At 45.1% G+C, this 13610-nt stretch overlaps 1 protein-coding gene across 1 annotated transcript in view; it reads right to left on the bottom strand.

Moving 5' to 3' along the window:
- Positions 1–829: 829 nt before the first annotated feature.
- Positions 830–13610, bottom strand: part of LOC124271217 (DNA-binding protein RFX6-like) — a 46600-nt gene continuing 33819 nt past the window's right edge. The window contains exons 12-19 of the mRNA XM_046706294.1: positions 10860–10918; positions 9296–9440; positions 8874–8968; positions 7507–7624; positions 7249–7371; positions 6060–6167; positions 4745–5341; positions 830–2621 (exon numbers count right to left, since the gene is read on the bottom strand). Coding sequence (XP_046562250.1) covers positions 2449–2621; positions 4745–5341; positions 6060–6167; positions 7249–7371; positions 7507–7624; positions 8874–8968; positions 9296–9440; positions 10860–10918 — 1418 coding nt within the window. The 3' untranslated portion in view covers positions 830–2448. The remainder of the gene's footprint in view (positions 2622–4744; positions 5342–6059; positions 6168–7248; positions 7372–7506; positions 7625–8873; positions 8969–9295; positions 9441–10859; positions 10919–13610) is intronic.

Genomic DNA, 13610 nt, shown 5'->3' with positions numbered 1-13610 from the left:
AGTTAAAACCATACCCACTCTCTGAAACAAGGTCAAATTCAGTGTTTTGACTGGAATGTCACAAACAGACAGGTATGTGCTGGAAGAGCATTTATCAAGTGACATCGTGACGATGTTAATTTCAAGACACCGATGTAACAGCTGTGAAGCCATGTGTTAAAATACATATACCATAACACCTGGTTAGATTGGAGCGCGACAGTTCGGAAAACCTGCCTTACGGATGATATACTGGGAATCTGACAGGTATCACTCCACGACTGGTCACTTTGTTATTCCGCACGATTTCTGAGAAGATGGTCTGGTCAAGATTCACGAGATGTCACTGTAGTGAGTCCAAGGCATTTCATGTCTGCATTGAAAAATTACCATTTGTCAAATGTGTCCCCAACTTTGAATTATTTTCGAGTTCAGTACGCACAACATCTTATCATACATGGAGGTTTGTGGATGGGGTCCCAGGTCGTTTGAAAAACATAAACATCGCTGGTTATGATAGCCAGCTGTGATGAATGCTCAATCAGATAGTATTTTAACGCTGTGCGTCATTGTTCCTGACAACCACCAAACTATTGGTGACAGTATCAAGCTATTAAAGGTCGAAGTGGGCCCCGGGAACAGCTGTTGGGATGAGTCCCCGCGTTTGCACTAAAGCAGGGCGTGTGAGAGGAGGGTTTCATTACTTTCCAATAAATCTGTATGATCGTTAGTAACGTATATCGAGCCACGGGCAAACTGTAGCGCAAACAGGGTTGCGCAACAAAGAGAAAATGACCAGTCTTCGTATATGCGAGCAAAGCGAGACTGGTCATTTTCTCTTTGTTGCGCAACCCTGTTTGCGCTACAATTAGCCTACGATCGAGCCTAGGTGGGAACTCAAGTTACTCAACTCTCTCCGTGACTGTATTGTTACCATTCAGCCGAGCGGGAATACCAGTGTGCGGTGGGGTACCAGTGTGCGTTGGGGTACCAGTGATGTAAGATTGACTGTTTGTTGTTTAACGCCGCACTCAGCAATATTCCAGCTGTATGTCGGCGGTCTGTAAATAATCGAGTCTGGACCAGAGAATCCAGTGATCAACAGCATGAGCATCAGTGATGAAAGAGGGTTAGAGAGCGTCTGATCATGTTGTCGTAATAACAACACTGTGAGAATCCTCACTGCCAGAACGGACGTACAATGTCACAAAATTTTACACCTGTCTAGGTGGCACCAACATGTGTACGGTCTAGGAATAGCAGACCAACACTACCCTGACTTGCGCCTTCACAAATGTCAATACGGTTGTTGTCAAGACATGAGTCCTGCACGGTTCCACACCTGTTGTCAAGACATGGGTCCTGCACGGTTTCACACCTGTTGTCAAGACATGAGCCCTGCACGGTTCCACACATGTTGTCAAGACATGGGTCCTGCACGGTTTCACACCTGTTATCAAGACATGGGTCCTGCATGGTTCCACACCTGTTTTCAAGACATGGGTCCTGCACGGTTTCACACCTGTTGTCAAGACGTGTCATGCACGGTTCCACACATGTTGTCAAGACATGAGTCCTGCACGGTTTCACACCTGTAGGCTAGACTCATGTCAATACGTAGAGTCAAGAGTTGTGTCAACATTTGACTTCTTGACACACCACTCCGTGTGTCCATAAACTATTCTCAACTGTCAACATCACACCACACCACACCGTGGAGACTCGAGTCTCATCTACTTACACGAGCGTTTTTCAACTGTCAACATTTGGGGTTGAGACACACTACTCCGTCTGTCCATAAACTATTCTCAAGTGTCAACATCACACCACATGGCATCGTGAGGACTCGAGTCACACACGAACGTTTCTCTACTGTCAACATCTGGGGTTGAGACACACTACTCCGCCTGTCCACGCACTATTCTGAAGTGTCAACATGTGCAGTGTAGATGATTGTCCACGCACCATTTTCAACTGTCAACACCTGCGGTCAAGACAACCAAACTCAACTGCAGAGAACTAGAGACGCCCCTGCGTCTGTCCACACAGTATTCTCCAGTCTCATTTGTCAACATCTTCTGTGAAGGGAACCCATTTTAATTGTCCATGCACCATTTTTGTCTGTCAACACCTGCCACCTAGACACCCAAACTCAGCTGCTGCGGTCTGGACATGCCCCTGCGTCTGTCGACACAATATTCTCAGTTCTCATTTGTCAACACGCCGTGTATACACGCCATGTAAACTGTCCACACACTATTCCAAACTGTCAGCACCCGTCGTCTTGACACGACGCATCGCCTATCCACACATGTGAACATGTGAGGTGTAAGTACACGCCATCCTAACTATCCGTGCACTATCTGAACTGTCAACACCCGCGGTCCAGACACACCATCTTAACTATCCGCGCACTATCTGAACTGTCAACACCCGCGGTCCAGACACACCACCGTGTCTGTCCACGCACTATCTGAATGGCGCCGCTGTGAGGTAGGTTTTGCCGAAGCTGGTGAAGCCCGTGCCGGTGGAGTACATGTCGTCCTGGTAGACCACGTTTTCCTGCCTGCCGTACTGGCCCCCTGTAGGGGCGATCTCCATGAAGTTGCCGCCATAAGACCCCACGGGTAGTGAAGAGGCTACTGGAAATACAGAGAAACATTTTCAAATGTATTCAGCTGATCTATTCAGGTAATAAATCTGTAATATGCGAGGGACGATGGGGGTAGCCTAGTGGTTAAAGCGTTCGCTCGTCTCGCTGAAAACCCGGGTTCGATTGATCATGTCTCTATATATTTTTGATCATGTCTTATATATGATTTTCATATACATATTGTGATTTCCCACTTTGTTTGATGGCAGATTCTTAAACAAAAATTTGAGACAAATAATACCAAAGTGGAATTATTTTTATTTCAAATGCTAAGAATTTATTTAGCACTTTTATGTGAAAAAATAATGTATGTCCAATCAAACTCTTTTCGTGAATTATTCTGACAAATTAGTTTGGAGGTAGATAGCCCTTACCCGCTTTGGCCTGCAGCACTAAAAACAGATATAAACTCTGTCAAAAAAGAAACGCAACCCCTGTATTTTAGAGATTTTGATCTGAAGTTGTAGGACGACACGGCATTTTTATTATTTAAGACAGAAGTCTGAAATTTGGCAGAATAATAACCCAGATGGGCATGTTTAAAATTGTCATTTCAAAAGTCATCTCACAGACACCAGTTTGTCACCAGGGGGGCGTCTTTCTCAGTATCTCGTATGAGCACCACGCGCTGCAATCACTCCACGGCATCTCCTTGGACAAGAACGGATAAGACGCCGGATTCTTTCCTGGGGAATGGCTCTCCACTCCTCCTGCAGTGCAACGGCGAGCTGTTGCAGCGTCTGTGGCGGCGGCTGACGTTGACGTACGCGTCGATCCAGAGTATCCACAGGTGTTCAATAGGGTTGAGGTCTGGTGATTTAGAGGGTCATGGCAAGACATTGACGTTGGAATTCTGCAGAAAGTTCATTGTTGCACGTGCAGTATGAGGCCGGGCGTTGTCCCGTTGAAAATCTGTGTCTGTTGGTCAATAATCGGGAGAAGGTGAAGCTCTAACACGTGGTTGATGTAACGTTGGGCTGTCAGGTTCCCTGGAACGATCACCAAGTCTGATTTCTGGTTGTATGAGATGGTTCCCCAAACCATGACGCTTTCTCCGCCAAATCTGTCCACCTGTCGGACGCAGATGGGCGCAAAACGTTTATGACGTCTCCTATACAGACGCTGTCTTCCGTCGTGACGTTGCAAAGAAAACGTGATTCATCAGAAAACCAGATTCGCCTCCAGTTTTGTAAAGTCCGTATCCTTACGTTGTTGCACCACCTGAGTCGTCGGCGTCGATGTAGGGGCGTAGTACAGGTCCAACAACTGGTCTACAGGCACGTAAACCCGCTTCTTTCAGACGGTTCCTAATCGTTTGAGCTGACACTCTCCTCAAACCTGGTATTTGTGTGGCAGTCACGGTTGGTAGGGCATGCCGATTACGCAGGTGATGGACCCGGATGTACCGATCTTGAAGGGGGGTCGTGATTCTTGGCCTTCCACTTCTCGGGCGATCGTTGGTCAAATTGAAGTTGTTGTAGCGGCTCCAAAGTCGGGATATCGTTGTTTTGTGAACATTTAGGTGCCGTGCAACAGTTCCAAAACTTTCTCCGGCTTGAACACGACCAATGGCGATATTTCGGTCGGCAGCACTCAATCGTGGCATTTTTAACACAGCTTTTCGGCGACACATGAATGAATATAATACGGAAGCACATGGGCTTTTATACACCCCTACATTAACTGCCATTTTCATGATTTGCATGTGTTTTTTTTGTGCGAAGTCACCATGAGGGTCATTTCATGCGTTGTGACGGAATAAGCAATAAAATCCACTTATGCGTACAAATGCAGTTGTTTGGATGGTAATCTTCATTAATTACGTGTATCATTTCAATACATTCGAATCAAATTTAGTTTGGAAGCAATAACTTCATTCAAACGAATTTTTCATATCTGAGGACAGGGGTTGCGTTTCTTTTTTGACAGAGTTTATTATATAGGGTACCCAGCAGTGATATTGCTGCAATGTTGCTAAAAGCGGCGTAAAACCCAACCCACTCATTATATAGGGTCCCCCGCCGTGATGTTGCTGGAATATTGCTAAAAGCAGCGTAAAACCAAACTCACTCACTCACTCATTATATAGGGTATATGGGGTTATATACAAACCTTGAAAGTTATCTTGTGGTCTTGAGTAGTACCCTCTCGCCGAGTCAAAGGCCGACCTGTTCAATGACTCCTGGTAAACGCTACCTCGTATAAACGAACCTTTTTTGTAGCTGTCGTATGGTGGAGCTATGTTATTGTAGTTGTACTGACTGTAGGGGTCAGTGGTGAAGGCCGGATGTGTTCGACCTTCTGACCAATAGGAACCCGGGCTGTGAGCCAAACCTGATGTCATTGGCACAGAGGGAAATGTCTGAGCATGCGCATGAGAGTCTGGATACGTCTGGACCCGTGATGACGTAAATGCATTGTTATGTGTGACGTAATCGCTGTAAGAGTTGAGACCAAACTGAGGCAAGTATGACGGGCGGTCGTACGTACTTCCATTAAATGAAGAATAATGCTTAATAGGAGAGAGAGGCAATGATGCGTGATTGAAATTCCCACGTGTGGCATCTTCATGCAAGGTGAAGGACGAATCCCTTGAAACAGCTGAAGGGGTAGGCCTGGAGAATGCTGTACCGTTTAGCGGCTCGTAACTACCGATGTGGTGATGTGATGGGCGGTTCTCGTCTGTGATTGGGTTAGTTTCATGTTCATCTGTAACGAAAAGTGAGGGTTTAAGGAACCATTGACATACGTAATTCGGCAACGTCAAAGTGGGACATCCATACTGTCCAAACATATAAAGTCATATAAACAATTCAGATGACAGACGAGTCAAGTTTACAAATAATAAAAGTCTAAATATTGACAAACCTGTATAGCAATTAAAATTCACCCTAAATTTATCAAAATTGCATCATTTAATGAACAATTGAAAACTGAAAATATAAAATAAATTTAGTATTCCCTGAAAAAGAGGCATTTCTTTATTGTCTTAGACAAAGACATGGATTTGTTTTCAAACCAGCTATCGTTGTTTATGTGTATAATAACATTACCAGCTATCGTTGTTTATGTGTATAATAACATTACCAGCTATCGTTGTTTATGTGTATAATAACATTACCAGCTATCGTTGTTTATGTGTATTATAACATTACCAGCTATCGTTGTTTATGTGTATAATAACATTACCAGCTATCGTTGTTTATGTGTATAATAACATCACCAGCTATCGTTGTTTATGTGTATAATAACATTACCAGCTATCGTTGTTTATGTGTATAATAACATTACCAGCTATCGTTGTTTATGTGTATAATAACATTACCAGCTATCGTTGTTTATGTGTATAATAACATTACCAGCTATCGTTGTTTATGTGTATAATAACATTACCAGCTATCGTTGTTTATGTGTATAATTAGATTACCGCTGTTGCTGTCATAGTGATCCTCAGTGTGTTTCCGTTTCCGGCTCTTTGGAGAATTCTGGGATTTGTTTGCCGATGTCCTCACTTTGGCGTGCATCTTTATCTCTTCTGAGAAAATACAAATGTGTCTTTATAAGCAGTCGGTTCGGTATATTAAATAAACACATTTCGATTTATGGTCCAACAAAATACGAAATCCCAACTTTAAAAATGAGCGAGTCAATGCGGTTTCCACGGACGTCCACAATAGTCCAGCTGTCGCGGAGGCATATCGTCATGGAAACTCAGCCATGCGCAGTACGATCCACGCCCCTTGGTACCACATGGTAGTCGTCCCTACAGACTTAATGTAGACGGAAAAACAACGGGAAAACTCATGAGTTTGAACACTATATCAGTTATAATAAGGTGTGTCAGCTTGATGCTGGAGGATGCTGAAGACCACTCGTATAGTGCTAATAAACCATGAATCACAGTCAGGGTAAACAGTGGTTTCGAACCCACGGTCATAGATTTCTGATACGCATAGGGAGTGGTGAGTGAGTGGATGAGTTTGGTTTTACGCCGCTTTTAGCAATATTCCAGCGATATCACGGCGGGGGACACCAGAAATGGGCTTCACACATTGTACCCATGTGGGGCATCGAACCCGGGCTTTCGGCGTGACGAGCGAACGTTTCAACCACTTGGCTAAACCCCCCACCAACCCCTAGGGAGTGGAGTGAGTTTAGTTTTACGCCGCACTCGGCAATATTCCAGCTATATGGCGGCGATCTGTAAATAAGCGAGTCTGGACCAGACAATCCAGTGATCAACAACACGAGCATCGATGTACGCAGTTGGGATACGATGACATGTGTCAACCAAGCCAGCGAGCCTGATCACCCGATCCCGTTAGACGCCTCATACGACAAGCATGGGTTACTGAAGACCAATTCTAATCCGGATCTTCACGGGTGATACGCATAAGGAGCACAGTTTGCAGCGAGTCAAACAACTGTAATCCCGGTCCCCTCAAACATTCATTGTTTGTTTGACGAATGCTGTTTAAAGCCGCACATAATGGAGTATGGAATAGATAAGAGACATCATGGACAGCGTTCTACGCAATGGAATACGAGGACACGCATCAAGCAATTCAACATTTGAAAAGAGATTTAAGAAATAAAAAAGAAATATAATAACATACCAGCATTCTTCATATGTTTCTGCACATTTTTTTGTAACTGCGCATCACGTGTCATCTCGTTCTGTGTCTCCATCACGAGGAAAACATACTCGTCCAGCATCATGTGGATGAGGTGGAACGATCCTGGGAAGGTCAAGGTCATATTGTATTTATACCACGTGTACAATGTCGTGAATTGTATTCATGATATGACTCAGTTGATCATTACTATTGTAGGAACAATTCAACAAGAAAAATATCCTGATCATGAGCACTTACCAAAGCTGGAAGCACTATTAAGGGTGAGATCTCTCATCACAAGGGATCCAATCAGCGCCCAGTGCAGCAGGAATTCGGAGCTGACCAATTCCAAGGCACATTTCTTCTCTCGACACGGCTATAAAACAACACTACCAAGTCAAACAAATATGCATATGCATAATAATACCTAAAGCTTGCTTGATGCGCCCAGGGGCGGTGGGGGAACCTAGTGGTTAAAGCGTTCGCTCGTCACGCCGAAGACCCAGGTTCGATTCCCCACATGGGTACAATGTGTGAAGTCTATTTCTGGTGTGCCCCCGCCTGATATTGCTGGAATATTGCTAAAAGCGGCACAAAACTAAACTCACTTTATGAGCCTATTGTTACTCGGATCAGGGAGCAATCATTATTCTCAGCACCCTGGTGAGTATGCAGGAGTAGCTGCCCGGAGGCGCCAAGTGGATTCACTTCCTACCGGGTACCCGTTCACTGCTGACTAGAAAAGGCATATTTCGAACATGGTCACATGTCTGAGAAGACGTAACACGTGCCACGTGTGGTCCGTATGGACAGGTCTGACCATCATGTGTCAGCTTTGACCAGCACGTGCATAACTTCTTTGTGTGGCATTTAGAAGTTGGCGTGATGAACAAAGTAGTTCTATGGATATACAAAATCTTGATTTTGCGTTGATGCTAACATCGTCATCAAGAAAGTGATCATACAGATTACATGAATATACATCCACAGTATTACCCCTCCCCCCACCCCACACCCCCAATGTTCAGCACGTAGCTTGAACAACACGTGTTTAACTGTAACCAGCAAACTCAATGGCAGATGGCAGTAGACACAGTTTGCAATAAACAGTAATGTACAGAAAATATCATTGATTACCTACTGTGATCGGAAACTCAACAACATCCACGAATCGGAAAGCACCTAACATGTAATAATACTGTACGAACAGAAAGTCATCGGTCATTCTCCACAACACCCTTTGCGGGTATACTTAGAGAAGGATATGACGTCATTGCCACAATGGATCACATGTTTCCATGGCAACGGAACAGCCTGGTTAGCAGACAAGAGTGAAAAATCAAATATAGCAAAGATATTCTGATCAACACACTCAAGCACTTAATGACATTCATGTCGCCGGACACGTTTTCTAAATTTGGAACCGTGGAATAAAAACGACACTTTGTCTAGACAACCAAAACCAAGTGAATGAAGTGATATTCTCAAGTAAGTGAGAGAGTTGGGTTTAACTCTTCTTCAAAGAGCTTTGTCAGTTTTATGTTGTCAGCTTCATGTTGAATGAAAGCATTCTCGGTTGAATGCTATAGTTGGTGCATGTTTGTAATCATTAAGGAGTCTCCCACCTGAAGAACACATTTGTCAATGATATTGTCCATCCACTCTGTGTACGCCTCTATTGGTGCCTGCTTCCCAAGGAGGTTTTGAAACTCGTCAAAATCTGTAAGAAACGTACATTTGTTAAAAACATTTCACAGGTAGGAGTTGAGGTGAGTTGAACATGATGTTCAAGGTATTGCACTTACAGAGCGATGTGTCTGGTTCCTTAGCACACCCGCTTTAAATGCTGACCCACCGTGACACCATGCCTGCGTTTAACATGGATACCACCCTCAGGCACATTATATAGACTCCCAGCTGAACACTCCTGACCTGTGCGACAGGCAAGGTATCAACAAATACCATCATTTAACGTGATCTTTGCAGACAGACGCTCAATCCTTAAGACTATCAGTTGACAAACTTTACGGGATTTGGTGGTACGTACATTCTAAGATAGCGTCCCTGTACGCATGCGCATTCTCGGGGTCGTGGTAGCCAACTTGACAGCATAGTTCATCAATGTCAATGTCTGTGAGGTCTTCCTGCATCACACAGACACAGTCGTGGTTCACCAGCACCGACCTGGCTGTCTGAAACAACAGAGTAAGTGAGTTTGTTTGCAATGTGTGAGTTTTCAATAGTATTTTAACAGTATGTAAGCATGATGTTGAAGGACTGACTGACTGACTGAATTTGGTTTTACGCCGCTTTTAGCAATATTTCAGCAACATCACGGCGGGGGACACCAGAAATGGGCTTCACACATTGTACCCATGTGGGGATTCGAACCCGGGTCTATGGCGTGACGAGCCAACGCTTTAACCACTAGGCTACCCCACCGCCCCTAATGTTGAAGGAAAGCGCCAAGTGGGTATTCAGGTGGTCAACACTTTGTTGAAATCCACGAGCATGAGTATGTTGCTCAAAGAGTGCATGTGCAGGTACCGTACACGAGTATAGTATAGCAATAGACGCGTCATAGCTGGCTGGCTGAAAGACGTCATTAGTAGAATAGTGACTATAGAAAGTTAGAAACTAGAAAGATTTTGAGCGATGAAATAATCATGTGTAAAATATATTTATAATTAGATACAAATGCATAGTGACACAACATAGGGTGCACGAGTATGGTTTTACGCCGCTTTTAGCAATATTCCAGCAATATCACGGCGGGGGACACCAGAAATGCTTCACACATTGTACCCATGTGGGGAATGAAACCCGGGTCTTCGGCGTGACGAGCGAACGCTTTAACCACAAGGCTACCGCACCGCCCCCACAACACAGAGTCACGAGAGACTACAAAACAGCAAATTGTTAGGAGCTGAGTAGTGCCCATTACACGGGCCAGGAACCCGTGATCATGAGTTCGAATCTCAGGTTCGCTCGAGAGATGACCGTTTATCTGTCAGCAATTCACACGTGCTTGTAACTGGTAACGTTATAAACATCTGTAACATGCGTACCAACATCACGCACATTCGATACTGACAACGTTAATTCATACATGTAGCTCCCCTCTGCCCTTGTAATATACTTCGCGAGAGAACCTCACCCAGACGTTCTGGATCTAAACGCAAATAAACCATTACTGTTCAGAGCCGCGATAAAAGAACCCATTCACATTTTGATCATTCGACGGACAAAATGACAACACGCGACCTACCCACATCACTGAAGTGTTAGTGACTGAATGCTTTAATCCGTGGGATATTTGTTATGTGGACAAATCCGCTTTTTGCTCCTAACAAAAGTGTTGTGCTTCAAATGAAAACTACTTTTTTTTTACAGTTGTACTCGACTACAGCACTCTAGAGGCCTACATATTCCTCTGATGTTCACTATCAGCTGACACCTCAGCAGTAGACACACCCTGGCCAGATTTGATTTCCTAACAATTGAGATATATACATGACGTTGGTGATATTAAACACTATTGTCCCCAAGGAAGATATCTATTTAACCGACACAATATTGATTAGGGTTTAAAGGCCATGGCCTAGGTTTACCTGCGCAAGGTGAACAAACGAGACCTGTCTCCGGACGCTCAACACAAAGCCACGTGCCACTGAAACGAGAAAAGATGATGCTAGTTTTGGGGACCAATGCCGTTGTTCTGGGGAAGAAAAGAATGGCCAAACACGACACAGCGGTGGTATAATCCATTGGATTAATGGATTGAACGTCAGATGATGGAACATTGACATGGATCAGACAATTGACACGTCAGGCGCCAGGACTTCTTGGCATCAAGGCACGTATGTGGCATCTGACTGTACATGAGGTTGGACAGAATCTGTGTCATAGCTGTGATACTTCACCTGACAGAGGGTTGGACAGGGTCTGTGTCATAGCTGTGATACTTCACCTGACAGAGGGTTGGACAGGGTCTGTGTCATAGCTGTGATACTTCACCTGACAGAGGGTTGGACAGGATCTGTGTCATAGCTCTGATACTTCACCTGACAGAGGGTTGGACAGGGTCTGTGTCATAGCTGTGATACTTCACCTGACAGAGGGTTGGACAGGGTCTGTGTCATAGCTGTGATACTTCACCTGACAGAGGGTTGGACAGGGTCTGTGTCATAGCTGTGATACTTCACCTGACAGAGGGTTGGACAGAGGGCTTGGACAGGGTCTGTGTCATAGCTGTGATACTTCACCTGACAGAGGGTTGGACAGGATCTGTGTCATAGCTGTGATACTTCACCTGACAGAGGGATGGACAGGGTCTGGACAGGATCTGTGTCATAGCTGTGATACTTCACCTGACAGAGGGTGGGAGGGTCTGTGTCATGCTGTGATACACCTGACAGAGGGATGGACAGGATCTGTGTCATCAGTGTGTGTCATAGCTGTGATACTTCACCTGACAGAGGGTTGGACAGGATCTGTGTCATAGCTGTGATACTTCACCTGACAGAGGGATGGACAGGATCTGTGTCATAGCTGTGATACTTCACCACCTGACAGAGGGTTGACAGGAGTGTCATAGCTGTGATACTTCACCTGACAGAGGGATGGACAGGATCTGTGTCATAGCTGTGATACTTCACACCTGTGTCATAGCTGACAGAGGGTTGGACAGGGTCTGTGTCATAGCTGTGATACAGGATCTGTGTCATAGCTTCACCTGACAGAGGGATTGGACAGGATCTGTGTCATAGCTGTGATACTTCACCTGACAGAGGGATGGACAGGGATCTGTGTCATAGCTGTGATACTTCACCTGACAGAGGGATGGACAGGATCTGTGTCATAGCTGTGATACTTCACCTGACAGAGGGTTGGACAGGATCTGTGTCATAGCTGTGATACTTCACCTGACAGAGGGATGCTTCACCTGACAGGGTCTGTGTCATAGCTGTGATACTTCACCCTGACAGAGGGTTGGACAGGGTCTGTGTCATATACTTCTGTGATAGAGGGATGGACCTGTGTCAGAGGGTACTTCACCTGACAGGAGGGTTGGACAGGATGTGTCATAGCTGTGATATTTCACCTGACAGAGGGTTGGACAGGGTCTTGTGTCATAGCTGTGATATTTCACCTGACAGAGGGATGGACAGGATATATGTCACAGCTGTGATATTTCACCTGACAGAGGGTTGGACAGGATATGTGTCATAGCTGTGATACTTCACCTGACAGAGGGATGGACAGGATATGTGTCATAGCTGTGATACTTCACCTGACAGAGGGATGGACAGGGTCTGTGTCATAGCTGTGATACTTCACCTGACAGAGGGATGGACAGGATCTGTGTCATAGCTGTGATATTTCACCTGACAGAGGGTTGGACAGGGTCTGTGTCATAGCTGTGATATACTTCACCTGACAGAGGGTTGGACAAGATCTGTGTCATAGCTGTAAATACTTCACCTGACAGAGGGTTTGACAAGATCTGTGTCATAGCTGTAAATATACTTCACCCTGACAGAGGGGTTGGACAGGGTCTGTGTCATAGCTGTGGTCTGTGATATTTCACCTGACAGAGGGATGGACAGGATCATAGCTGTGATACTTCACCTGACAGAGGGTTGGACAGGGTCATGTGTCATAGCTGTGATACTTCACCTGACAGAGGGTTGGACAGGATCTGTGTCATAGCTGTGATACTTCATCTGACAGGAGGATCTGTGTCATAGCATAGCTGTGATACTTCACCTGACAGAGGGTTGGACAGGATCTGTGTCATAGCTGTGATACTTCACCTGACAGAGGGTGGACAGGATCTGTGTCATAGCTGTGATACTTCACCTGACAGAGGGTTGGACAGGATCTGTGTCATAGCTGTGATACTTCACCTGACAGAGGGTTGGACAGGATCTGTGTCATAGCTGTGATACTTCACCTGCAGAGGGTTGGACAGGGTCTGTGTCATAGCTGTGATACTTCACCTGACAGAGGGTTGGACAGGATCTGTGTCATAGCTGTGATACTTCACCTGACAGAGGGTTGGACAGGATCTGTGTCATAGCTGTGATACTTCACCTGACAGAGGGTTGGACAGGATCTGTGTCATAGCTGTGATATTTCACCTGACAGAAGGTTGGACAGGGTCTGTGTCATAGCTGTGATACTTCACCTGACAGAAGGTTGGATTTTTTGTTTAGATTTATAACTGGACTGGACAGGATAAAAAAATTCTGTTCTATATGACGGGTGAGGGCAACCAATGCTGTTATGCTTGGCCGGATAAGGTCAACCATATTTGAACGGAAGATGAACCGGCTACGTACCAATACCGGGATTGGACA

This window comes from Haliotis rubra, unplaced genomic scaffold (assembly GCF_003918875.1).
Source record: "Haliotis rubra isolate DU_JTF1 unplaced genomic scaffold, ASM391887v1 Scf159, whole genome shotgun sequence".
Classification (NCBI taxonomy): Eukaryota; Metazoa; Mollusca; class Gastropoda; order Lepetellida; family Haliotidae; genus Haliotis; species Haliotis rubra.
This window is presented reverse-complemented; position numbering and strand designations above follow the sequence as displayed.